Genomic DNA, 26,158 nt, shown 5'->3' with positions numbered 1-26,158 from the left:
TGGACTATCATGAAACAAGGTACTTCATTTGGAGTGCCATCAGTGAAATTAATTACAGATGTTTACTCTGAAAAATACTATTGTGAAGACTGCACACTTACATACGGATGATTATTCAAAATTAAATTTATGGAACGCCTAGAAAATTGGCTGACTGGGAACCTGAAGACAGTTTTAGGGTATTTATTAGCAACAATTTTCTAAAGACTTGGAAGGCTATCGTTTTAAAATAAATCAGGAGATTTAAAATCATCTCCAGTGCTTTCAAACTGTCACATGGCCAGAAACCAAAGATCCGAAGAATTCCAAATGATCAGATGCTATGCAGCCAACGAGCCTCAGGCGCCAGGACTTTTAATGTCATGTACATGAAGGGACAGGAAGACGATGACCAGAAACGTGTCGCGGCCCCCTGCGTTTCCATGACAGCCACTGCACTACAGTAACCCGAGTTTATACTCCACCATCAAGTGTGGCTCTCCCATCAGCTCGCTTTGTGACGGGTCTGGAAACAAACAAAAACAGACACGTTAGAGACTCTCACAAAGAGAAATGTAATGGCTGCACTCACACGAATGGCCAGGACAGGCAAAACTAGCCTGAAGTGACAGAAGACAGGAACGATGGCTGCGGGGGCGAGGGGCCTGACTGGCTTCCCGGGGGACTCTGGAACAATCTCTAATGACGAGAGGAGGCAAGGTCAATCTACACGGTCTCTCGCCCTGCGCTCTCCTGCACACGCACACACATAAATCAGAACTCCAGAGCGAGAAAACCTTAACGGTCCTCACTCTCTTATTTTTATGAGTCAGATGACAAATTTAACTGCGGTGATAACCTGAAAGAGCTTTTAAATGAAGACCGACAGGAAGCCTCTAAGGGCGAATAAGGCCTTCCTTCGTTTCTGCCCCTTCTTCGACGTAGGAGTAGAAACCAAACCCAATGAACTAAACCGTATAATCCGTTTGTAAAAATAACTAACCGTTCCCATTAGAATACTGATCGTCATGACTACATGAGCGGTTGGGAGGCTTCCTCACTGCGCCTGTGAGGAGGCTGGAGATGCTCGTGTTGCACCCTCAGCAATCTACACTCTCGACACCTGTCACATGACGGTGTGGCCTTGGCGACAAGTGACACTGCTACGACCGTTCACACAGACACCCAAAATCTCAGGTGGAAAGACACGCCTGCACCTGAGCAGAAGCAGGCGAAGGCGTCTGCGGCAGCCCCGGTCCGCGTCAGTGAGGCAACCGGAGGCGTCTGCCGACAAGCCAGGGACGCGTCATACACGAGACGCAGTGTGACAGCAGCCGTGGTCCACACACACGTGCTGGGCAACGCCGACCACGTGCTGACTGCGTGTCTGCGTGGGGCACAGTAAAGTCGGGGGACACGCGCTGACAGCAGGTAGCCAGGGACTGAGGGGCAGAAATGGGTGGGCCTGGCGGTCACCATGTAGGACCTGAGTTCCGGCTTTAATATTTTAAATTTTCACACAAAGAATATATTGTATTCATTCAGGTAACAACACTTCCTTTTAAAGTGCGTACTTATTAGATAAATCACTCGCACCGGAAGACGCAGCAAGGCGCTGGCCTGCGGGGCCACCTGCTGTCAGGAGCTCGCTGTCGGCCCCGGGCAGGTGAGGGAGCGGAGTGAAGGGAAGTCCCCTTCCGGCGTTGAGGAAGGGGGGGTCCTTCCTGCCTTCGCTGTCCCCCTCCCCACGCGCCCCACCCCCTTGGGAAGTGTACAGACTGTCCTGGGCCAAGCACTTCCCAGCGGGCGAGCAAACCCTGGTCACCTCCCAACCCTGACAGAACGCAAACTGGAGAAATACACAGACTCTCATCGCGTGGGTCACAGGTGATGAGGAGGGTGACGAGCGAGAGCTTTCGACACTCACTATGGAGCGAGCGCTCACGAGGCACCGGGCCACGAGGGCGGGCGGGTGCTCGCGAGGTCTGTAGTTAACCTGGGGGACACAAGTAAGCAATGGGAGAAATGCCGGGTCAGTGCTATGCGGCGACAGAGCGACTGTGGCTACTCCGGCCTGGGTCGTCACGAGGCCTCTCCGAAGGAGGGACATCTGAACTAGGCTCTGACAAATGACGTGGGGAAACACTCTAAGCAGAGGGACAGCTAAGGGAGGCAAGGCCCCGAGGTGAAGCCGCAAACCGCCCACACGTGCACAGTTCCCACAAGGGGACGTTACCCAAAGTGCCGTGCGGGGGTCCCGGCCTGCCAACGAGCACCTCGTTGGGCTCTAAGTCACATCCACCTACCTCAGGGAGATGCAGCCAATGACTGTAAAAAGACGCCCACGAGAGCGATCCACTCGAACGTGAAATCATATCACCTAGCTGCCTGACACCGTTCAGCGGCTCCCCGCCCCATTCCGGTGACCCCCGCAGAGCTCCGGCTCCTCCCGCCCCTCACCCCCAGCTTGGCCCGCTGTCCACCTCACTCCCAACACTGAAGCCGCAGGGGCCTGAGCACACGCGCGTGTCGGGAGACGGTTCTGCACAGGCCTCTCACGACTCTGCGCGTGTTCGGAGCAGGGGCGCTGCCTGCCTTCGCTCCGACTGTCCCCGAGGCCCTTTCTAAGGGGACCGGCCTCCGCGGCCCGACGCGGTGTTCCCCGGGGGAACGGGCAGGCTGCGCGCTGACTGTGTGTCACGCCGACTCAGCTGCTGGGCCCGTGACAAATCCGTCCTGTGTGCACATGTCACCTGACACTCCTCTCGCTGCCCTGTGACAACGGGGCCCAGGGAACCGAGAGAAAAGCTGACACTCTGGCGAATGCTCCTGCTTCAGTAATTAACCCGTCTTCTGCCAGAGTCCGGGAAACCACGGCAGGCTGACCTGTGAGCTCGTGAGCAGGATAAGGCCTTGGACCCTTCAGAGTTCTTCCTCCTCCTGCCTGAAATAGTCTTCCACTCCAGGTCGACCCACACATCCATCAGGAATCAACCTGTGTGCCGTGTTCCCAGAGGTGCCTGCCTCTCCCGCCCAGCAGCAAACCATATCCTTACCTTGTTCATTCCAAGACTTTATCGCAATTTATAATCGTTTGTGTTTTACCAGTTTACCTCCTCTGTCAGAAAGCACAGATGTCTGTTTCTTCACTGCCTAGCCCGGAGCCCGACACCTAACGACTGACTGACTGACTGACTGACTGACTAACTGAAGAAATGCTCAGGAACCCCCTTCTTTCTACAGAATCACAGAAACTGATTTTCAAATGAATCCATTTTTATAACGAAGACTATTTGGATTTGAAGCCTCATCATACTGACTTTAAACGAGCTCCAAGTTCAGTGTCAAAGCTCAGGAACGCCAGGTTTTCCTGCATTAGAACAGCCCCTTGGGGAAAATTCCCGAAGAGCGGGCTCGCTGGGCTTTGGCTGTGGCCAACATTTCCTCACTAGACACTGGCGGCTGAGCAAATATAACATAACTTAATCCTGTTGGGTTTTGTTTCTCTGAATGGCTGAGGCGTAGTGAGCAGAGGCAATACTGGGCAGAATGGTATTTGTTTATGTTCCTTAGAACCAGAAAAAACAAAGGATGCCATTATTATTTATAGAGGATGCACGTACTGTTCTTACTTAAAAGTCACGTACCGCGTACGTGATACAATTATTCAAGGAATTTTGTTAAGGATGACAGATTCTGTTTTCCTACTCACCACCTATAGAAGCACAAAAATTATTAGGAGGTGGGGCTGTTCTTTAAAGAGAACTTTTATTTTTTCTGGTCTTTAAAAAGCTAGTCATATCCCAGCGAACCCAAACAGCAGTCACCACATGAGGATGAGGATGCTGAGTTTTGTCTGCTGCCGCCACCTTGTAGGTTACTGGGGTTCCAGGAAAAGGTGCTGAATGACACTTACCATTAAGAATATCTTCAAATCCAATAGTCTCATCATTACCCCTCAAAATGTCCAGGGAGAGGTTTGAGCTTGGGAGAAATGGAAGACGCTGAACCTTCGGGAAAAGTATTGAAAGGGCAAGATTAGAAAAAACTAAAAGGAAAAAAAATGTATAATCTAATTTCACATTCTTCATTATCTGTAAGATCCACAAAACTAAATATTAATTTAACTAGTGTGTGTGTAGGGGGGTGGGGAACTGTTCACATCTTAGAACCAAACCAAGTTTTAAAGAATTCCTCAAAACTTGTAAAAGACACTGAAACTGTACTTTTATGAACACTTAACTGTCCTATCGGGTTTGCCCATAGTCGGGGGCTTCGCTTGGTCGGGAAAACCCGAGCACGCGCCACATGAGGACACGCGGAAACCTGGTTCCAAGGAACGCGGCTGAGCACGCCCTGGGGGGACCCCGAGTCCGGGAGCGCCGCCCTGCGCAGCAGCCGACCGCCTCGCTGTGCATGTCCTTCTGTGTCGCTCCCAGTAGAGAGGCGAGTCATGACCCTCGAAACGGAAGTGAAGATTACGCCCACTGGCGAGCCTCTGGAAACCACGATGCCGTACTGGGCTCACGTCACGCACTTTTTTACAGCATTAAACATACACACGGCGGCCTGGCGCCGATGCATAACGCAGAACGCATGCGCAGGGTTCCGAGAGATCTGGGTTCGAATTCTGACTCTACTTCTGACCCATCCCACGGCTTTACACAGGCCGCCTGGCCTGCTCCCCTTCTGCTTCCCTGTCTGTGAAGGGGGATCACACGGCCCTCAAACCCGCGGTGCGGTGCGGGGTGACGCGTGCGCACAGTCTGCCTAGTCACTGGCACGAAGTCGGCACTCAGTACATTTTAACGTAACGCAATGAAATTTTTAATTTTTCTGTTCTCTGTTAGGTGTATGGCAGTTACGACTGAATCGATGTGGACAATTCTGGAGAGTTCCAGGAGACCAGCAAAGGAGGACACAGGGGCTGACGGGCCTTGTAGTTTAAAGCAGTCGTGACTTCAGCGTCTACGGGGGCGGCTGAGACTCCCCCCCCCCACGCAGACTAAAAACGCCTTAATTACTCATGGCCTACATACAGCATGGGAAAATTTCTCTAGATTGTCAAAACTGGGGCGGGGGTGGGGGGAAGAGGAAGGAAAAAGTGGGAAGGATAGAGGAGGAAGAGGAAGACCTGAACCAGGCGGTGAGGACGAGGCGGGTCCGGTCGGAGGCGCAGGAGGCGCAGCAGAGGCTGGTCACACACCCTGACACGCAAGAAAGGCTTAGGGATGGGAAAGAAGGGCCAGAATTCTGGGCAACGACTTTTGGATTAAATGGGATTAAAAGTTTAGGCTTAAAACAGGAGCAGCACGCAGCTGGGCTCTGAGCAGTCAGAGCAGAAACGGGAAGCTCAGGACTGGGCAAGAACACGCGTATTTCCCTCACCCTTCAATGACCTAACAGCCCCACGCTGCCCTGCGGCTAACCCCACTCCGCGTCCAAGGACCATCGGAGCCTCAGAAAGGTCTCTGCTTATGCCAGTTCTTAAGGTGGTGGAGCCGAGACTCACATCCAGGTGACTGCGACACAACTTTGGCCAAGTGAGAGAAAGAGTCATGGCAGGAGGACGACCACAGACAAAAGCCAAGAGATGGGAGAACGAAGTGAGTCAGGACACTGCAGACAGCGGAGCAGGCGACGTCGCACGTGCAGAGCGAGGTGCAGAGCGAGCGGGCACTTCGTGGGCAGGGCCGCGCTGAGGGTGGGGGCTTCGCTCCGACGGCCAAGTGAGGGGAGCAACTTATCGATCTGGGTTTTACAGGGCCGGTTCTGGCCACAGCATGGACAGTGGACTGGGGGCAGCAGGGGTCACGACCAGTGCAGTCGAAGAGGTGACCGACCGGATGCCGGGGGGCAGGGGTACCGGTGAGGTGCTGGGCGAGATGACCAAGGCCTCAGGAAGCACCCTGGTCATACAGGGCCGGGGTATGTGAGAACCGTGAGCTACTCTGTGAAGCCTGTAGTTTTACAGCTGTGAGGAGTCACACTTGGGTGTCGTTAACACACAAGTGCTAACTAAGGCTAGAAGAACTAACCGGTATTTCAGGGAACAGGAAAAAAACAAAAGGAACCCAGCCACCTGCGAGCGAGGACATCAGGAAAGCGTGTGTCCTGAAACTCGAGGGATGAAAGCGGGCGCCGCTCGTGTCCCACACCGCAGGAACACGGGGGAATGCGGGCGTGAGAAGGCCCGCGTCAGCAGCAGCAGCTTCGCCGTCATGACGGGAGGCCGAAGGCGGCGGGCCGAGTGGACAGGAGGCTAAGGGTCCACGCGGTGAACGCAGGCAGTGTTCAGAGGCTCGCCGTGCAAAAGCACACGGTGAGGGGGAGCTGCCGGCCCGGGGCTGGGGGCTGGCGCGGTTTGTTTTAAAAGCCAGAGGCTGGAGTACGCGTAGAGGCTGCGCCGAGGCCCAGCGAGGAGGGGGAGGCCGCGGACGCGGGCCCGGGAAAGGAGACGTGAGAGGGGCAGGCCCCGAGTGCTGCGGCGCGACGCAACCCAGAACACAGGTGGGACGGTCTTCACGTACGACTCCTGAGCACCGGGACACTCGGCGCTACACAAACTGCCCGCTACATTCAAGGGAGAACCACGAGATTGGGGGCGGCACATTTTCAGACACTGAGCCCGTAATTTGAAGTTTCCCACTGAAAAACGTTTGTTTTTGTTTTTCTCTATAAAGTAGGAATCGGGGTCACATCCTAAAGAGGGGGAAGCAGCACAGGTGGTAGGGGAGAAGGGAAGGCTTGTCCAGCTGTCGTGCGACAGACGAGGCGTTCCAACGACGGCGACGCGCACCTGGGCCGCGCACGGGCCGGTGCCCACTCACCTGCTGCACGGCCTTGAACTCCATCTGCAGTTTCAGTGGGGCGAACAGACCCTGGATGTTCCTCAGGGTGGAAAAGTTCATTTGATCTTGGTTCAGCTGGAACTGCAACGGACGACGATGTAACTTTAAACGCTACACTCAACATTCGTGTTCAAAACAGTTAGAATCGAGACACATGAAACACTTAGGTGAAAAACCTGAATGTATGTAGCTAAAGTAAGAACAAAGTACTTTTATGGATTTCTCCAATGAATTCTTGGATACGTACGCCTGTATTTCATGCAGCATGAAGGTAACACTTCATGCCAGTGTAAAACTATCACCTAAAATTTGGATTTACAAAACTAATAAATTAAGGAACGTTTTCTACATAGTAAAAGTATATTCACAAAGCACAATCACATCTCAGTGCCTTTGATTAGAAATTACTGCCAGACTGGTGGTCCCAGGAAAAGGTATAAACTATCCGAGACCCAGGAACAGGTACACACAGTGACAAAAACTAGCAGTAAACTTTTAAGTACGAAACTTTATATTTCTAAGGATTTCCTAAAGAAATAACCAGATCCATATACCACCGTGCTAATTTTAAAATGTTTAAACTCCACTTTGGGGGATAACAGGTTCTGGTCGGGGGGACCCACAAAGCTGAACAAAGTCTATCCAATTTGTATTGGGAACTAATAAGCAATGTTTTCTGAAATTACACTTTAATTAAGCAGTGATATTACTTCTAAAAACTTTCCATAATTAAATGTATTTCAGGCAAAATAAATCAGTTCAACTCCGTGGAGATGAACCACAAAATGGAAGCAATAGTCTACTCTGGAGGTAGACTACCTATCTTATGTAACCTGTATGTGGTACATGATGCTACATATGTTATATTACCTGTACGTGGTATATATTACATGTTATGTAACCTGTATGTTAACATGATGTTATATAACCTGTTACATGATACGTGTTATATGATCTGTATTATATCTTGCACATTATATAGCCTATGTTACATGATACTGCATGTGTAATATAACCTGTTATACAGTATTACAGTGTTATTATAGCCTGTATGTTAATAATACGTGTGTTACATAATCTGTACATGTTATACTACTTTATGTATCCTGTATGTGTTATATGATAGTGCGCGTGTCACATAACCTAGCTGGGAAGACGTTACATATAAATCAGAGCTTTTCACCCTTGGGCACGACTGGCTTCTCACACCAGACAGGTCTTTGTTGCGGTGATGGGATGGTCCTGTGTATTGAAGGACGTTCTGCAGCATCCCTGGGCTCTACCCAATAGATACCAGTACCTAAGAGCCTTCCCCTGAAACCACTTATGACAACCAGACATTGCCCAATGACCCCTGGGGGGCATCGCCCTTAGCAGAGGACCTCTGGTATAGATGACAAGGGTCACCTTCCCCACTATTGCCACTGCGGTCCCCGGTAGTGGAGAACTGCTCCAGCCAGTGCACGCCATCGGCTGAACTACGTGCGACTCCATCTACAGGTGCGGGAACTGAGACTCGGAGAGAAAGCCGCTTGCCCACGTTCACCTACTTAATAAGTACGGACGGCATCAAGATCGTAAACCTACGGAGGTCACTTCAACCGCCATGCTGAAGGACTTACGACACGCAGTAAGAGACGCTGCCACTAGCTGGTGAAGTGCTTAAGACAACACAGGGGCAGTGGAGTAAGCGGAGCCTCGAAGGACATCAAACTTTTAGACTCATCACCGTTTTGGCCTTAGCTCAGATCTGTCAGTTTCTCTTAACATGGACTGCTCAGAACTGAAATAGTCCAGATTCGGTGGCCCGATTAACGCTTAGGAAAGCGTGGCACGACCCTCCGCCCCCCACTCCCCGAGCTGAGCCCGACCCTACTGATGAGGTCAGGCCCGCGTGAACTGTCCTGTCCGGGGGCTAACGTACTCACCGACAGTTTACCGACCGCGGGCAATTAAAATCACCCCGTCTCGTGTAGCAAGCCAAGTTTGCCCCCTCCAAATGTGTGCACCTCATCTTTTGAACCCAAACGCAGAACTTCGCGTTCACCTGTTCCTTTTTTTTTTTATAACTCTGGCCTAGTCTTTGCGCTATCTTGTCATCTGGGATGCGGTTGTTATTCATCGAAATGACGTGTCCTCACCAGCTTTTTCTTCCATAAACCTAATTCCCACGCTTTCTACAGTGAACTTCGTCTTTGAGAAGCACTTGAACCTTTTTGAGTCAACTTCCGAGCACGAAACCAGAACGCACTTGACACAACTAAGAACCTTTTATTTCTTCATCTTATTTGAACCTCAATTGATTACATTACTTGTTCTACTCTTTCTCGGAGAAAGATCATTCCCCTTGCTAAAGAGGAAGGAAGGAAAAAGAAAAAGGAATATGTCAGCTTTCTGCTAACTGGGTAGCACTGCGCCATCTTTTCCAAGTAGCATCTCTTTCCTGCTCCGAAGGTGCATTTAAAAACCCCTTAACCTGTCCACAGAACACCCGTACGGGCCACACGCTCCTTGGGAGTGAGCGTTCCTCATCTATCGTCTGCTTAACCTCGTGCATACCGGTCTAAAGCCGTTCCGATGTCCCCCCTCCACGAAGCCTCCCGCACCCCTACGCACAGGTGGCTGCCCCGTCCTTGGCCCCCTCTAGTGTCTTCGGAGGCCCCCGTCCGCTGCCTGTCCTCCCATTAAATTTTCAGCTCCGTGAGGATGGGGATTACGTCATATTCCTCAGTGTCCCTACTGTGCCCAGCCAGTGGACCTGTCCCTCAGTGACTCGGAGATGCAGGGTGTGAGAAAGGTCAGGGCTAGAGATACAGACTTGGAGGCTAGCGGCAAAAATAGCATGAGGGAAATGTAAATGAAAACAGGCGCCTAAAATGAGAAAGTTATTATGAGAAGGATGGAGAGGCCCATGAAAAAGACAGAGAACTGCGGAAAGGGGACTGCGGTGAAGCAGCGTGACGACAACTCACAGCCTACTCCCCCGGGACACGGGAAATAAGCCCTCACGTTCCTCACGTGACACCACGACTACCTTAATAAATGGAAGCACGGAAGTATCATTGAAAGTAGTTTTCTACCAAAAGACAAAAAGAAAAACCGTGGTAACATACTTACATTTTTTTCTGATAATTCAAGAGGATGACTGGGCAAAAGTTCATTTTTCACACAGGAAAAACTGAAAACATTTAAAAGGGAGATTATGTATCATTCAATGCTTAAAGCTCAGTCACATCTATCAAGGGTGTAACTATTATGCACTGGCCTGAAGGAGGCTTTTGGGGATGATAAAACTTTCGCATCTTGACTGTGATGGTGACGACGGGAAAGGGATATAGTATTAAAATTCATATAACTAAAAGGGAAAAAAAGTCAAATTTATAGAACGCTAATTGCTCTGAAATGCATCTATTTGTTTTAAAATGGGTCTATTATAGATACTGATGGTCAAAACTTCAATTCATTGGGGAGAGAAATAAATAAAGTATGTTTATTACTGTTACTCTGATGACATATTTTTGTACTATATAAAATATCTACGCCTTCTCTGCTCGGGTACAATGCGTAGTCAACATTTAATGCATCTCTAATTAACGCGTGCTGAACAATATGACATCTACTGAACACCTACTATGTTCAAAGTACTAGTAGGTGACACACAGCTAGAACCAGGCCACTGGTCTTTATTACACTAGATACATAAAGATGACTATCTTATTGTCCAAAACAGGATTTGAGAGTTGAGAGGAACCTTGGAAATCAAGCAATAATAGTTAATTGAATATTGTCTTTGTACATAACATTGTCTTAGAAGTAGAAGGGCTACTACAATCTAACTGAGGAGAAAAAGGAACATTTCATTGCAAAAAATATAAATAATGAATCATCGGGACTTGGCTGCTAGCTAGCTTATGAATTTGATTATACTATAAATAAAATTATATCTCCAATTCCAAAGGCTGCACCTTTCACTACAAAATGCAAAGACAATAACGAGGCATTATGCTTGTCCCCAGGTACCATTAAATGACAGTCTCTTACAGTTAAGAACTAAACACCTTAAAATTAGATATAAAATTCCAAAGTTCAAAACACAGAGTGTTCACGGGCCTGGTGTGTATGTGTGTGGGGGGGGGGGCGGTATGGGGGGAGCTTTATCCTTGACTGATTAAGCAGCGAAGCCACCTGCCGAGACAAAGAACCAGTGTCAGAAGCTGAGACGGAAACATGAAAGAAACGGGGGGGGGGGGGGGGGGGGGCGGGGGAAACTGTGCCGAGCCCAGAGAAGGCGGATGCTGGCCGCTAACACTTACTGACGCCAGGTACTGAGCAGTTTTCGTGTATTCACTCATGTACTCCTCAAAATAAGATCTGTGCTATTAACAGCCCTATTTCTCAGATGAGGACAATGACAGTGGTTACATAACCTGCCAAAGGCATACACCTCGTAAACAGCGAAGCCGGGGTGAAAACCCAGGCAGCCCAAGCCCAGGGTCCATGCTCTCAACTGCAAGGTTATAGCGCCGCCTCCCCCCAAAAGCGGAGGACTCCAACAGTTAATAAGGAGATAAGGGCTCCCCAAGTCATCAATTGCAAAGTGAAGAACGCCACCGAGTCGCGCCACTGAGTAAGGTCCCCTAGGAAGATGTCCTATCCTGGGAACCTACTACTGACAAGACGCTTCTCCTGCAATAGAAAACATCTTAGCTTCGCTCCTCACCTCCCCCAGTCTAAGGTGTGTGACTCGCTAGCTCCACAATTAAATATATACTTATGGCCTAGTAAAACACTTCGAGAATATTGTGAAAAATAACTCCCAGGATCATTTCATTATAACAAAGTCAAGGGCACGACTCCCCCATATACCCTTTTCGAAGAAGGTCATGACTTTCGAAAGGTCCGCTTGCTGAAAGCTCAGTAACTGGAATGCTGTCCTTCAGCTGGGATCCAAGTCCTCTGGTGTTCTGCGACACAAACAAAGAACACTAGTAAATACAAACAATTTCAAAAGGCCCACACCGAACAGCTGCGTACCAGACGTGGTTTAAGAGCTACAGAGGAAAGGTCTCTGCCCTCAAGGAGCCCAGTCCACACAGCCACAAGGAGCCCCGCACCATGCTACAGGGACAGACAGGGACGGTGGATAATATCACGTCTGGGTTGGAAGGAGTCCTCAGTTACCCCTGAATGCTGTCAGACTGAAAAGCATTCCCAGGAAAAAAGAATATGGGTAAAGGCACAAAATACCTTTAAAGCATCAAGAAAGCGAGGAAGAAGTAAAGGCTTTAAATGAAAAGGCTTAAACGTGCGATGGAACTGGGTTTTCTTCTGAACCTGGTGGAAAGCCCCAAGGCCTACGGATCACATTCACTCTCATTCACCCTCCCTCAGGCTGCGAGGATTAGTACAGAATAAAAAAGTTGAGGACAGAGTCTTGAGGAATATATTCCTTCAGGACAAGGAAGGAGTTCAGGGAAAAGGGATTAAGAACTGACAGAATAGCTCAGATAGACTGGTCGCAGAGGCTAAGGAAAAAAGGGAATTTCAGAAAGTGGTTTCTATAAGAGGGTACTTACTACCTGTGGAAAATAGATGCATCTAATCGGGATAGCGTCAAACAAAACAAAACAAAAACCCAAAGACTCAGTGCATTTGGCACTGGTGAACAGTCATCCTGTGCATGTATACTATAAAACATTTAATCACCAAATATTTATTAGGGACCTAGTACTCTGCTAGATGCCGAAGATATAGGTCTACCTTCCAGGTCTTAGCCTAGAGAAGAGAGTAAATGAGCAAAATAAAATGTGAAAGATGTTACAACAGGTTAAACACCAGATGCTGCCTTTAAATCATTTGTTCAAGTTCAATACACCTGCAATTCTGCAGAAAAACGCGAAACAGCTACAGGTAGTTTGGTACCGGTCTTGCACTGTTCCAGGAGACACTATTCCGAGGAATTTGGCTTTTTCTGTTGATTTCCTAATTCATTTGCCTATTTTATTTGCTCAGATTCTTTTTCCTGGGTTTGTAAACTCTACCACGCTAGTCTAGGCTCTCAAGCTGGATCACCTTCACGGCCCTTTACGGGGTCTTACTGCCCCTACTCTCCCATTTTCCAGTCCTGCGTATGAAGGTTTCCCTAAAACACACCATCTCCCTCACCAATGATGTTTAAAAACTTTCACTGATTCATCAGTGTCCTGTCTAAAGAATAAAATCCAAGGTCCTTAGCTTGGAACTCAAGAACTTGCACAACTGGTCTCAACTTCCCCACGCAGGAATCCTGGGCAAGCTGGAAGAGGATGTGGACGCTGGGGTGGGCTGTGGCGATCCTATGTGACTGGGATCAAGGCACGCAACCTCTCCGGCCCTGTTTACTCATGTCTTAAGGTAGCTTTCCAAACGTATTTCCTGTCACTTTCCTGCAGGAACATTCTCCTCCGTCCAGACTGCTTTATTTGAAGTGCCAAAAAAAAAAAAAAAAAAAAACGAAACAGGGAATTCTGATCTCTGGGTCCTCCTTGTAACCACCTTCCCAGTCTTTTTCGGTAAAAGGTCAGGATCAGAGTTTGCTGTTTCTAGAGGAAAACAATCCTATGCAAAATTAATGATCACTGGTTTCCCCTGAGCGTTTATTAAACCTCTTGACGATGACCAGCCTTTACCAACAGAAGCCGTTCGGATTTGGACGGCCCAGCAGCAGGACCGGTATCCGAGGCAGGGGCAACGGTGATTCCGAATCTTTACCAAAACTCACGATACTGACGTTTAAAAAGAGGAAGAGGGGGAAGGCGAAGGAGGACAAACGGGGAGCAGCCGCTGTCGGCCTGATGTTCTCCCCCTCCGACGTCGGGGACGCACAAGCTAAGCTCCCGGGAACGTTTGCGGGGTCGTCATGGAGTCAGAGCCGAGGGTCGGGGCGGGGTGAGGGCTTTGGGGGCCCTGGGCTCGCGAAGGCGCTCCCCTCCGCGGGGAAGGGCAGTCGGGGCGCCCCGCCGCGGAAAGTTCGCTTTCGATTCGGCCCCCGGCGCCGCGCCCACGACGCGGAGGGGGCCGGGGTCGGCGGGGCGCGGGGCGGGCAGGACGCGCGCCGCGAGGACACGCGACGCCACCAGGGGGAGGAGGACGGAACCGAGGCGCGGCCCGCGGGCCCTGCCCGGAGGCCGCCCGGGCGCCGGCCGCGGCCCCGACCCCGTGACTCGGCAGATGGCGGCGCCCGGGCGGCCTCGCCCTCCCGCCGCCGCCAGGGACGCGCTGCGAGGCGGCCGCCGGGTCCCGCCGGGCCCCGGTCCCCAGCGCGCCGGGACCTCGGGTCGCCCGAGGGGTCACTCACCATCTTCAACTCGCTCTGCCGACAGCCTGTCAGCCCCGTTACCGTCAGCCGGCCCGCAGCTCGCTTCCGTTTCCGGGGCTGCCCCCCACATCCGCCGGAAGTGCGTCCGTCCGGGCGAGGAAGGAAGCAGGGCGCGGGGCGCCGCGAGGGAGCCGCGCGGGGCCGGGGCTCCCACGCCCGCGGTCCCGGGGGACCGGGGGCCAAGGGCGCAGCCAGGGCGTGGGCCGGGAGCGGGCGGTGGGGACGAGATGTGCCCGCAGGCGGGGAGGACGCCACCTCGGCTCTGTGACAGTAAACAGCTGCCTGCGTGCTGGGCGACGCAGCGACCCCTTTAACGCTGCGGCCTCTTCTGAACGAGCCTGATTCCGGCTGATCTCCGAGGCTAAGCAGGGTCGGGCCTGGTTAGCCCTTGGATGGGAGACCACCTCGGAAGACCAGGTGCTATATGAGTAAAAACTAAAAATAAAAAATAAGGGTAAGGGATTATAAACTGACAAGGTCCTTGCAATCTGTGAGGTCAACCAAGGGTTGCCTCGCCTAAAGAAAAAAAATACTAATTAAAAAAAGAATACTACAGCTCTTCTGGGTAGATCGTGTGTTTTCCGTAAGGATATCCGAGGCGCAGGCGGGAGGAGTGAGTCGCCTGCAGGCCGCCAGCCACCGAGGCACCAGAGGAACGCGGGGCTTTTGCCCTGGTATTTGTGTTTTAGTTTTAGATCACACATGGAAGGCCTGTGTGCAGGACCCTGTGCTGAGGCTGAGAAAACACGGGAACCAGGCAGGCTGAAGTGGTTCCCGGGCCAGTGGAGCAGAGGGCCGTGGGGGGTTGGAGGGGGACAACCAATTAAGTATGCCAATTACCAACTTAGTCATCTCTCACTATGTAGCAACACAGTTCTCAGTGCTTGACCTTGAACTATCTCGCTCCTTAGTCCTTTCAATAATCTGTGAAGTAGGTACTACTATTACCTCAATTTGAGAGGTGAGGAAAGCAAGCTGTAAAAGGTTCCGTAGATGTGCCCAAGGACCCATAAGCCGTTGTGATGATAGTGTACTCTGCTGCCTCCCAAATATGTGGTAAGATGGACTCATGCTCTGTCACCATGTAATGGGGACTTCAGGAAGGAGTCCTCCGGCCCATAGCCAAAGGGTAAGCGCGAACTATATGGAAGGATATTACTGGCAGGTCTGCTTGTGCAAAAAGCAGGTGGAAAAGGTACCTGGGCGGCCAAAGTTCGGAGTGAGCTGGAGAGTAGGGTGGGACGAGGCCGCAAGGGGACAGGGCACATTTGTTAAGCAGGCGCCAAATGAAGGGTGAGGCTTCATCTCTAAAAAGCCATTCAAGGACTGGAAGGAGGGAGAGAATGAGGTCTTCGCACATCCACCGCCACGGAGGGACGGCCTCGAAGCTCTGGGATCGTCCAGGTTTTAAGCATCTGCTCTGTCCCGTGTCTTCCAGTCCCTCAGGATATTCGTGTTTTACCTCGAGGTTTGAGCTTGAGTGTGTTATTTGCATCTTTCGCCTTTCGCTCAAGTCCATCTAAGGAGAAAATTTCAAACTGCAACTTCTTTTTTTTTTTTAATTCATTTCAATGTTTGTTGATTGCTCACAATTCAGTCATTAAATATCTGTTGAGCATTTACTGGGTACTGGAATCTGAAGCGACTGACAAGAAAGGCATTTCCCTATCCTTGAGATGCTTTTATTTTCCCAGGGGAATAGATGTATAAACAAACATTTAAATGCTTAATAGAGAAAGGAGCCGGGTCAGGAAGTGGTTGGGAATAGGGGGGAAAATGGCATTTGAGGAAGAGGAAACGTGGAAAGGCAGAGATTTGCAAGAGCGTATGTTGCAATCCAAACAACAAAAAATTTCCATTCATCTGTAGTTCTGAGTTAGCAGATGGAGCGAGAGGCGTCGAGGCCGAGGGATCGGTTTAGGGCCAAGATGAAGGGCCCTGTGTGGTGTGCTGAGCTTTAGGGCTTTTTCTTGTAGGAAACGGGAGATAATAGAGGTCTTTTCACCAAAAAAAAAAAAAAAACACTTGACCTTTAAAAAAATTACTCTGGTTGCAGCCTGAAGGATACGCTGGCATCGGGAGAACCTCGGAGCTGGGAGACCACGTAGAATGTTGCATGAGTCCAAGCGAGAGATGTAAAGGTGTAAATGAAGGGAGCGAATGTCAGAAAGACCTTGAGAAGCAGTGAAAAGGAGGGACGAGCCTGAGAAGTTCCGGAGTTCAAGAAGCAGCCGGAAATGGAGCCCCCGTGGAGACGAAAAAGAAACAGGCAGAAGGAACACGAAGTCCAGGTTCTCCCAGGACCCCAGTGGGTTGAACCTGACGAGAGGTTGAAAGGCAGTTCAAAAGAAAGGTTGGAACATAGTTTTCAAGTAGCTTCAGAAAGATCGTGAAGCCTCGAAAATAGGCCTTTGGGGACCTATGTGAAGGCGATTTTAGCGCAGCCAGGATCAAAGTCTGGAGCGGTACACACACCTATATTTGTATTCTTTTAAAAGGGGTTGTTACAGTGTTAACTAATACGAGGCAGTGTTGGGTACGCTAACAGAGTTTTAAAAGTTAGGTTCGATACTCAAATGGTTTCATGTTTGCTTCAGGTTTATGTGATACAATTGGGAACAGAATATTATGCTCATCGTAACATCTCTGTCCTTAGATCTCACACCGTTCCAGGTAGTCCAGTAAGAAACAGTCTGTCATGTGCATTGTTGGAGAACAAGCACCATCTCGCACTTGACTTTTTTGTCGCCTTCCTTGACTCTTAAATCTCTGACACAAATATCTGTTGAATGCACATAGTTGAGCTCGGAAGAAGCGCACATCTCACGTGCAGGCTGGGAAGGCAACAGGTGTGAAGCAGGTGAACGGCCACAGCCAGGCAGCACTCAGGTAGGTCAGCGGCATGCCGAGCTGGAAAATCCCCGTGGCTTTGGTTGAATCCTCATCCCTCGGAGAGTGGACGAAGGGCGGTGTAAAGCCGCTGCGTGCATTGCAAGGAAGAGGCGGTTGGGTGGTAATAACCGAGCAGGCACGGGGAGGCGAGAGGCCGTGCTGGCGCGTTCTTGCCCCATGAGGTAGGGCAGGTGGCAGAGTAGACACCACTGGATGATGTCACTTACGAGAAAGCTACGGGCCAGGGCTGTGGAAGGAGAATTTGCGGCAAAGCAAAGAATACTGGGAAGTGTGGTCGCGTGTTCCGGGACGTGGTGGCAGGGTTTGTGCAGGAAGGACAGGGTTGCAGCCGGCGCAGAGGCCGGGCCGGTTGCACCAGCAGAGCTGAGCGTGGGGTGGAGAAGCCAAGGTCCTGTCCTCTGCGCCCCCGATCCACACTTGGCCTTGACCTTTACCCTCGGTCGCGTTGACCTAAATCCACGCCTGTCTGTTTCCTCCGCCTCGAGCTCCTGCAGTCCCTGGGCTGTGCCTTAAACGTTGCTAGTTCAACACGTGCGTGTTCATCCAATGGAAAATGTCGGGAGGAAGGAATGAAAGGAAGGTCGTGTCTAAGGGGCAAGACTGACTACTATGGTTGGGAAACAGGCTGGAGTGGATATGGGTGCTCCATGATAACTTAGTTGGAGAAGTTTCCAGAAGCACGCTCCTGGGCCCAGACCCCACCCTTAAAGCTCAGCTTGTAAGCCAAGGCCCTAATTCCTTGTCTGGTTCTAATGACCCACCCCCATGGCTGGACCCAACACAAACTGACATCCTACCCCAGTCTACCATTCTGACGCCCACTAACATCAAGAGCCCCTCTGTGTGTGTGTGTGTGTGTGTGTGTGTGTGTGTGTGTGTGTGTGTGAGACGTGCCCAGCCTTCCCCCTCCCCCTACCAGCTACAAATGCTGGCCAGGCCTGCTAAGTTTTTTTTTCCTCCCAGTCTCTGAGGACACTGCTCAGCCAGATGGATTCTTTTGACCTTCGAAAGCAGAATGGAAGGATTTGGAGAGGGACTGGTGACCAGGGTCAGTGGTGATGGACCCGCTCAGAGGTTAGGGTCGGAGGAGCATGAGTGCCCCATTGTCAAAAGAAGTGGCGTAAAAAGTTGGTAAAGCATCTTCTTCTGTACAGCGGCATAATTTTCCAAACTTGTGCTCGCCTACGAGATTGGGAAGGGAGCTCATGCCGGGGGCAATGCCAGTCTCAACTTGTAGGAAAGTGACTAGGTTTCAGGGGACCCGAAAGCATATATGAATTGTAAACAGTACGTCCAACTCTTCTCCAAGTGATCTAAATTCTTGTAAGGCTGGGAAAGTTTCCGCGGTCTTAATTTAAGATAAATCATATTTACACATCTTTCTTCGCAAGTCCTTCATAAGTGCCTCGAGATAGAGAAGTACTTTACATCCATTTTATTTGACAGACCCTTTTCTCTAACCCCAAGAGATGAGTGTTTCATATTTCTTCTGAAATTCTTTGCTGACTATGACTTCACATAGCTTTTAGAAGAGTGTCCTCTGATTTTGAAAAGCTGGGTTTCGAGAGCGGGTACTAATGGACTCTCTCCATCCAGGCGTTGGGCTTTACGTCTGCCTTGCATCAGACACAGCAGAGGTTCGCACCCCGTTTCTCTGCTCCCCTCACCCCGTTTCAGGTCCGTTTTTTTTAAACAGTGGTTGATCTTTTCAGCTTTAAGAGTCTTTATCCATTTGCTTTGGGAAGATACAATTTGTAGGTTGCATGCAATGAATTTTAAATGGAAGAAAAATTTAATTCAGAAGGTGTATCTGCCGGAAACGTCCTACAGCCCAGTGCGACACACCTGTGTCCTTGCCATTTTCAGATGCACATGGCAACATTCCCCTCGGCTGGCGTGAGCAGGTGAAAGGGGAAGTATTTATATTTCTGGAAACTGAAAAATTTACTGTCTGAAGACAGAGGAAATTTGCCTTTATTCAAAGCACATTTGGTCACTTCAGAAGCAGTTTACATTCATTTCAGTCGGAATCAGAAAGCTGGCTAAAAATCTAAAAGCTGAAAAAGACGGCCTAAGTCATCTGATTGGACAGTCGTTCGATTGCCTTTTTCGTTTTTCCTTCTAGAAACAATGCACGCTCATCGGAGACAATTAGAAAACACCAAAAGGCAAAGAGACTAGAGAAGGGGATCACCGCGGACATTCTTCCCTGTGACAATATCTCTGTTGATCTTTAAAAAAAAAAAGAGAGAGATTGATTCCATTTTCGGAGCTGAGCACTTGCCCGCTGGCTTTTCTCGTGACCATGATATTCTGCAATAAAAGATGTCATTCCGAAGCCTCAGAAAACGTCCTTCACTTCTTCGAGAATGGCGACTTACACGTAGGCTCTGCGCTCAGGACGGTTCATTCCCGTCAGCATGGCGGAGGCCGCGTGGCTGTTCTGAATAATTTTCAAAGGTATGTCCTTTTGACACGTGGCCAGGGGAGTCATAACTCTCAAAATGCTCCGTAACCCCAGCCACACAATTGGATTCGTGGACAGATGCGACGTCCCACGTTTCGTTGTTTGCTCGCTGTTTTAGTGTCTGGGATCGATGCCAAAGGCATTCGGCCTCGTTCCTTTTATTAAATTAGAGTGTGTGACTAAGATTACGCAACAGAGTTTAGAGGGGAGGAAAAGACCCCGGTCGTTTATCATTCCGGTTAAGCGTCTTTACATGGGCGAGGGAGAAAAGTGTCATTTCTAAAATGCTTCTGCGAAGTCACCTGACTGAGAGAGAGGGTATCGCGGTTCATGGAATTTATCACCTGACACCTGAGCCACAAGATGAGCGCCTTGCCTCATTCCGGACTGCCTTTCGCATTGCCACCAAAAATGTCCCTTAAAATGCAAATCTGTCACTGCCCTCCTGGAGCCCCCCCCCCCTGCCCCCCGCCGCCTCTCTCTCTCTCTCTCTCTCTCTCTCTCTCTCTCTCTCTCTCTCTCTCTCTCTCTCTCTCTCTCTCTCTTTCACACACAGACACAGCCCCTGGCAGCTGCCCTGCTGGGATGCTTCCAGACCCCCGAATGGCAAACAGGCCCACGTGATCTCCCCGCCAACCTCGACCTCGTCCTCCGGGCCTTTGCTCTGGTCGTATCACGTTACGTGGGATTCTGGGAAAATGTCATCGGTCTCAACGCCCCGCGCTTCCATTCCCGCTTCCCTCTCTTTCCACCATCTCGGGGGCAGCATCACCACCTCCGGGAAGCATTCCCTGACTGACCGGCCGGCCTGCCCCGCGGCGCCGCCCAGGGGCGTGCACGGACGCGCCGAACGGTCTCACGGCGCCCGTGGCACCTCGCTGCGTCCTCGTGCTCACACGCGACTCCCGTTCCCCGTCTCTTCCCAGCTGCCCGTGTCCTTTGCAGTCATCGCCCTTCGCGAGGAACGTGGGAGTGCCCTTCCTCTTTAAAATAATTTCTCACCTTTCAGTTACGCTTGACATACAACATTATGGTGATTCCAGGCGTACAGCGTAGTGATGACACCCCGACGAACCTACTGCCCGGCTGACACCACGCACGGTTCCCACGATGTTACTGGCCGTATTCCCTGCGCTGTACTTTACATCCCCACGACGAGCCCGCAGCTACCAATGTGCACCTGAGCCACAAGACGAGCGCCTTGCCTTCTTGCCGCCTTCCCCCTTTCCACCCAGCGCCCTCCGCCCCCTCCCGCCTGGCAGCCATCGACACGTTCTCTGTATCTCTGGGTCTATTTCTGTTTTGTTCGTTCGCTTGATTCTCGGATTCCACATACACGCGAAATCATACGGTATTTGTCTTTCTGTGTCTGACTCACTGCACTCAGCATAAGATGTTGCAAATGGCAAAATTTTATTCTTTTTTTACAGTTAAGTCATGTTCCATTTCGAGCATGTACCATTTCTCCTTTATCCCTTCGTCTATCGATGGACTCAGATCGTGGCTCTTGTAAGTAATGATGTAATGAGCGTCTGGGTGCACGTGTGTCTTTCCGAATTAGTGTTTCGAGTGTCTTTCTTTAGATAAATACCCACAGTGGAATACTGGGTCTTACTTTGTCTCGTTGTAGACTTTGTTTTAAAGTCTATTTCGTCTGGTGTAAGATTTGCTCTCCCAGCCTTTTTTTTGTTGTTGTTTTTTCATTTTCACAAAATACCTTTCTCCATCCACTTATGTTCAGTCTATGAGTGTCCTTTGATCTGAACCGAATCTCTCGTAGGCAGCATGTGTAAGGATCTCTCGTAGGCAGCATGTGTAAGGGCACGTTTTCTTATCTATTTAGCCGCCCAGTGTCTTTTGATTAGAGCATTTAATCCATTTATGTTCAAAGTAATTATTGACAGACATGTAGTTATTGCCATTTTATTATTTTTGATCTTTTTTTCTTCTTTTTCTTAAAGAAGTCCCTTTAACATTTATTGTAATTCTAGCTCAGTGGTGATGAACTAACTCCTCCAGCTTTTTCTTGTCTGGGAAGCTCTTTATCTGTCCTTCAATTCTAAAAGACAGCCTTGCTGGGTAGAGTACTCTCGGTTGTAGGCACTTGATTTTCATCATTTTGAATATTTCATGCCAGTCCCTCTGGCCTGCAAAGTTTCTGTTGAGAAATCAGCTGTAGTCTTCTGGGAGCTCCCATGTAGGTAACTAACTGCCTTCCTCTTGTTGCTTTTAAGTTTCTCTCTTTGTCTTTACCTTTTGGCATTTTAATGACGGTGTGTCTTGACGTGGGCCTTTTTGGGCTCATCTTCTTTGCGACTCTGCACTTCCTGGGCTTGCATGTCTGTTTCCTTCACCAGGTTAGGAAATGTAATTTCTTCAGATTTGTTCTCAATTCCCTGGTCTCCTCTCTTCCTGGTGCCCCCGTGATGTGACTGTTGGTACATTTGACGTTGTCCCAGGGGCCCCTGGAACTGTCCTCATTTCGTTGGATTCTGTTCTGATTGTTTTTTTTTTTTCCCTGCTATCCTATCTTCCAAATTGTTGACTTGATTTTCCACGTCATCTAATCTACTGTTCATCTGGAATTTATTTTTGAATACGGATTAAGATAGGAGTCTAATTTTATTTTCCTTTAGATGGCTATCTTAAAATCCTGTTTACACTAAGATGCATTTTGAGACTCTCCATTAGAGTGATCTAATCATTTTTTCCAAATAACAAACTAACATTTATTGGGCGTATATATGCCAAATACTGTCCTCAGCACTTTACACATTTCAGCTCATTTTCTCTTGGCAGCAACATTGTGGGTAAATTCTGTTATCCCACATGAACGCTAAAGTGCTTTTATCAAATTAAAAAGAAATCACTGGGATCATGATTGGAATTGCATTAATTTTACACATTGATTTTGGGCGAATCGACACACTTTATACCCTTCAATAACACTTTAGTTTTCTTCAGGTGCCTTAAACCTGTCTTATCGAATTTAGCCTTAAGTGTTCTGTATACTATATATATTTTTGTATACTTTTATCACTATCAGAAGTGGAAGATACATTTCTCTGTATATTCCTAGGCGCTATCCCTGTAAGCATTCTTCCCGATGCAGTAAGCACGGTGTGCGTATTAGTCAGCTCGGGGCGAGTTAGGCTGTAGTAGCGACGTAAAATTCTCAGTGCTTTCCAACAACACGTCGTCTCCTGCTCATGCTCCGTGTCCGTTAGGGGCCGGTGGCGGCTCCGTTTCACACCCTCCTCACACCGGCACCCAGGCTACCAACGTGACCGCACTCGGACACATGGCAGCCTCGTGGTGGAGGGAAGGGAGCAAGGGACAGCATCCGGCTCGTCCAGCTTCTGCAGGGAATCGCCCCACGTTCCCCCTCCGCCACCCTCCCACTTTATAGGCCGAAGCAAGACACGTGCCCATAACGGGCACTGAAGTGTCGTGGATGCTTGCGTTCCCATGGTGACGCGTGCCCTTCAAGTCACAGTGCCAAGCCTGGCGTCACTGGGGTGGACATGAGTCATGTTCCAACATGAAGGGCGGCAAACATCTTGATGGGCGATACGGTCTTTCAGAGTGTTTTGTTTTTAAGTTGGCCAGATTGAGAGATCCTAGAAAACGGTACATGTAAGATAGACACTTATCACTGGTTAACGGTATCCAGTTCCTCTCCACTTCCAAGTATGCAAGAAGATGGTACTGCTTTGTCTCTTAAAATTAGACAGAGCCACGTGAGTAATCCTGGCCAATGAAAATGCGAGTGGGCGTGACATGCTTCACTCCAAATCGGTGCAGTGGGAGGATGATTCCGCACGGCATCCTCCAGCCGTGGTGATTATGGGAGTAAGCATCAGTACGCCAAAAGACCAAAGCAGCTAGAACGCCAGGCCATCAAGTAGAGACGGTAGCCGTGGTGGCCACCCAGATGCAGAGTCTTCGTGGCTTTAAGTCGAGGAGATTTAAGGTGGCTTTTTTTGCTTTGTTTTGTTTACTGCAGCATAGCCCGGCCTGCCCTGATGAACGCAACACATGTATTTAAAATATTTTAACAAAAAATGTGTGTATGTATATATTTATTCATGTTGTTATGTAGGATAAAGTCGTCTTCTTTCATGTGGGTCCACTGATTTGGAGTGCCATGATACCTTTCTTGCATAAGTCACATTGGTAATGCATCCTACGCGACTTCTGGTTTGGATCTCTGTACCATCAAGAACTTAAAAATACTTGTAGGAAAATATAAATGCAGAATCTTATAACTCCCCCCTCATCTTTTGTAATGATCGCGCCCAAACCCACAGCATTTCGGGTGAATCTTTCTAAAGATTTTCACTGAATCTTGTAGTTTTACTGACTCTTTCTAAAACAGATAAGTTAGTTTTCATAAAAACAACCCATTCTTTTCACATTATCGTTTATTGGATTAGGTAATCTTCAAATTACTAGGTTCAAATAATAGTACACCTGTCATAAAAATGTCGTAAAAATGGGCAAGCACTGGATCTCAGTGAGCATACAGCCGAACTGCTGAAGGTAGAATGTGCAGTTACTTTACAAGGTAAGGCCTTTATCCTGGTGCAGGCAGAAGTCTAGGCTTTCCAGGTGAGCCTGAGAGCGCATATAAATCCAAGAGTCACTTAGAAGTGGATTAAGAGAGCTTCTGCGGAATACAGCGTGCACACCTCACACGCACATCTGTATGTGTGTATACATACGTGTGCTTCCGTGTGTTATGTTTCTCTCACTACATTTATCTTATTAATTCTGGTGGGTTTCTCTGTAAAGCAGATCTTGGAGTTTCTAAATATGTAATTCTATTATCAGCAAAAAGATAATTTATCTCTTCTTTCCTAAATTTATATTATTCTTATTTTTTTATCTTACTGCACTCGCTACATCCTCCGAAATAATGTTGAATAAATAATGATGACAATGGGTAGCCCTGTGTTTTTTTAAATTTCAGTGGGAGCATCTACGGAGTTTCACTCTTCAGTATAATGTTTGCTATCAGCTTTTTGGGAAAGTCTGTAATGTTTTAGGTTGGTAGTTTCTGCGGCAGAGAATGCCAGATACTCACCTTTTCCCGTCTGCCCTTATGACAAAACTATATTTCCAGTCCCATCCATGATTCAGTAAGCCCGATCTAACTGCATTTTGGTCAGAAGAATGTGGATGGGAATGGTTTACCATACACTTCCTAACAGCCTCTGGCAAGATTCTCTATGCCGACTGCCCTTCTCCACCCGCCCGTCAGATGCAGAGGACTTGCTGGAGAATTCTGAGGTCCCAGACGGTGGCAGAGGTGCCAGTGGAAAGAGCCTGGCTCTCGGGATGACTGCAGGAGAGCTGTAATCCTCCACTGACCCACGTCCGGTTACGATGGGATGCGAAGTCGTTCGTGTGAAGCTGCTGGGCTTGGGGGCTGTTTGTAAGATCAGCCACACTGATGCCTCTTCTAATCGGCTTTTATGCACCGTTTTATTTGGAACGGCTGCTCACCTTCACAAATGCCTTTTCATCAGCCATTTCCATAACCATTATTTTTCTCCATCAATTTGCTGGTGTAATGAATCATAGTGACAGATTTTTTTTTGTAATCGAACTAGCCCATGTTCTTAGAATAACCCTACTCAGTTGTCATAATCTTTTATTATTCTAAAATACTCTATTTCCTAAAATTGTATTCAGAATTTTTGCACTAATAATCATAATTGAGGTCATTCTGTATTTTCTTCAATTATACTGTTTTTGAAAATTGGATATTCAGATTAAGATTTTGCTGGTTTTATAAAATTAAATGCGTAGCTTTCGGTTTTTTCCTATGGTTTGGAATAATTTTTAAAACATCGAACTGTCTGGCTCCGATGTATGAAAAATAATTTTAAATTATTCCCTCGCTTTTATGTGTAGTTGTACTCAATGTCTCTGTAACTTCAATAGGTATTATTTAGTTTTGCCTGTTTTTAATCTTCATAAAAACAAAACTGTAAGGTGTATTCATCCATAACCTGCACTATTTACTCAACGGTGTTTCTGCAATTTATCCACGTTGATTTGCCGTCGCTCCAGTTTTGCCGTTGTATAATAATCCATTGTATAAACACAGCATCATTTTTAAAAAACCCATTCTGCTAGGTTCATTGGATTGCTTCCAGTTTTTGCTAATAAAATATTTTTGTACAACTGCTGGTGCAGGACTTTCTCTGCCAAGACTGGAATTGCCGCCTTGTGCAGCATTTTCACAGCTTCTAGAGAATAAACAAATGTTAACCAAACCAATTGGAGCCATTCGCGCTCCAACCTGCAGCCTTCCCATTGCCAATGTCTTCATTGATTTTTATATTGTTCTCCATCTGTTGGGTACAGAAGTATATCTCATTGTAGTTTTAATGTTCATCTTCACACCTACTATTGAAATCGAACATATTGTCACATTATTGCCAAGCCACGTGTCCTCTCCTGTGAAATGGCTGTTTGTATCTTCTGCTCGTTTGTCTAGTAGTTTGTCTTTTTATTGATTTTTAGCTAAACTATAGGTTTTTGATAAACATTCTTAAATTTAATAAACCAAATGTATCCATA

The 26,158-nt window shown here is 48.6% G+C and overlaps 1 protein-coding gene and 1 long non-coding RNA gene across 8 annotated transcripts; one reads left to right on the top strand and one right to left on the bottom strand.

The window, feature by feature from the left end:
* LOC107514319 (proteasome maturation protein) lies at nucleotides 1-14,338 on the bottom strand. Its single transcript, XM_016151893.2, has 6 exons — nucleotides 14,167-14,338; nucleotides 11,697-11,794; nucleotides 9,948-10,008; nucleotides 6,810-6,911; nucleotides 3,896-3,989; nucleotides 1-505 (listed from the first exon to the last, which is right to left on the bottom strand). Exons 1-6 carry the CDS (start codon nucleotides 14,167-14,169, stop codon nucleotides 438-440), a joined length of 426 nt encoding a protein of 141 aa, XP_016007379.2. The 5' UTR covers nucleotides 14,170-14,338; the 3' UTR covers nucleotides 1-437.
* LOC107514320 lies at nucleotides 14,339-26,158 on the top strand. 7 transcript variants are annotated; one of them, XR_004953286.1, is made up of 5 exons: nucleotides 14,339-14,641; nucleotides 16,244-16,652; nucleotides 16,844-17,076; nucleotides 19,226-19,560; nucleotides 20,124-21,202. It is a non-coding gene; the product is annotated as an uncharacterized LOC107514320 (long non-coding RNA). The 7 variants fall into 7 exon arrangements; XR_001597746.2 differs by lacking the exon at nucleotides 20,124-21,202 and adding an exon at nucleotides 24,831-26,158 and having other exon boundaries at nucleotides 14,342-14,604; XR_001597748.2 differs by having other exon boundaries at nucleotides 14,342-14,604; nucleotides 20,611-21,202.

This window comes from Rousettus aegyptiacus, unplaced genomic scaffold, assembly GCF_014176215.1.
Source record: "Rousettus aegyptiacus isolate mRouAeg1 unplaced genomic scaffold, mRouAeg1.p scaffold_m13_p_11, whole genome shotgun sequence".
In the NCBI taxonomy this organism is placed as follows: Eukaryota; Metazoa; Chordata; class Mammalia; order Chiroptera; family Pteropodidae; genus Rousettus; species Rousettus aegyptiacus.
Note: the sequence above shows the minus strand (reverse complement) of the source record. Positions and strands in the feature narration are given on the sequence as shown.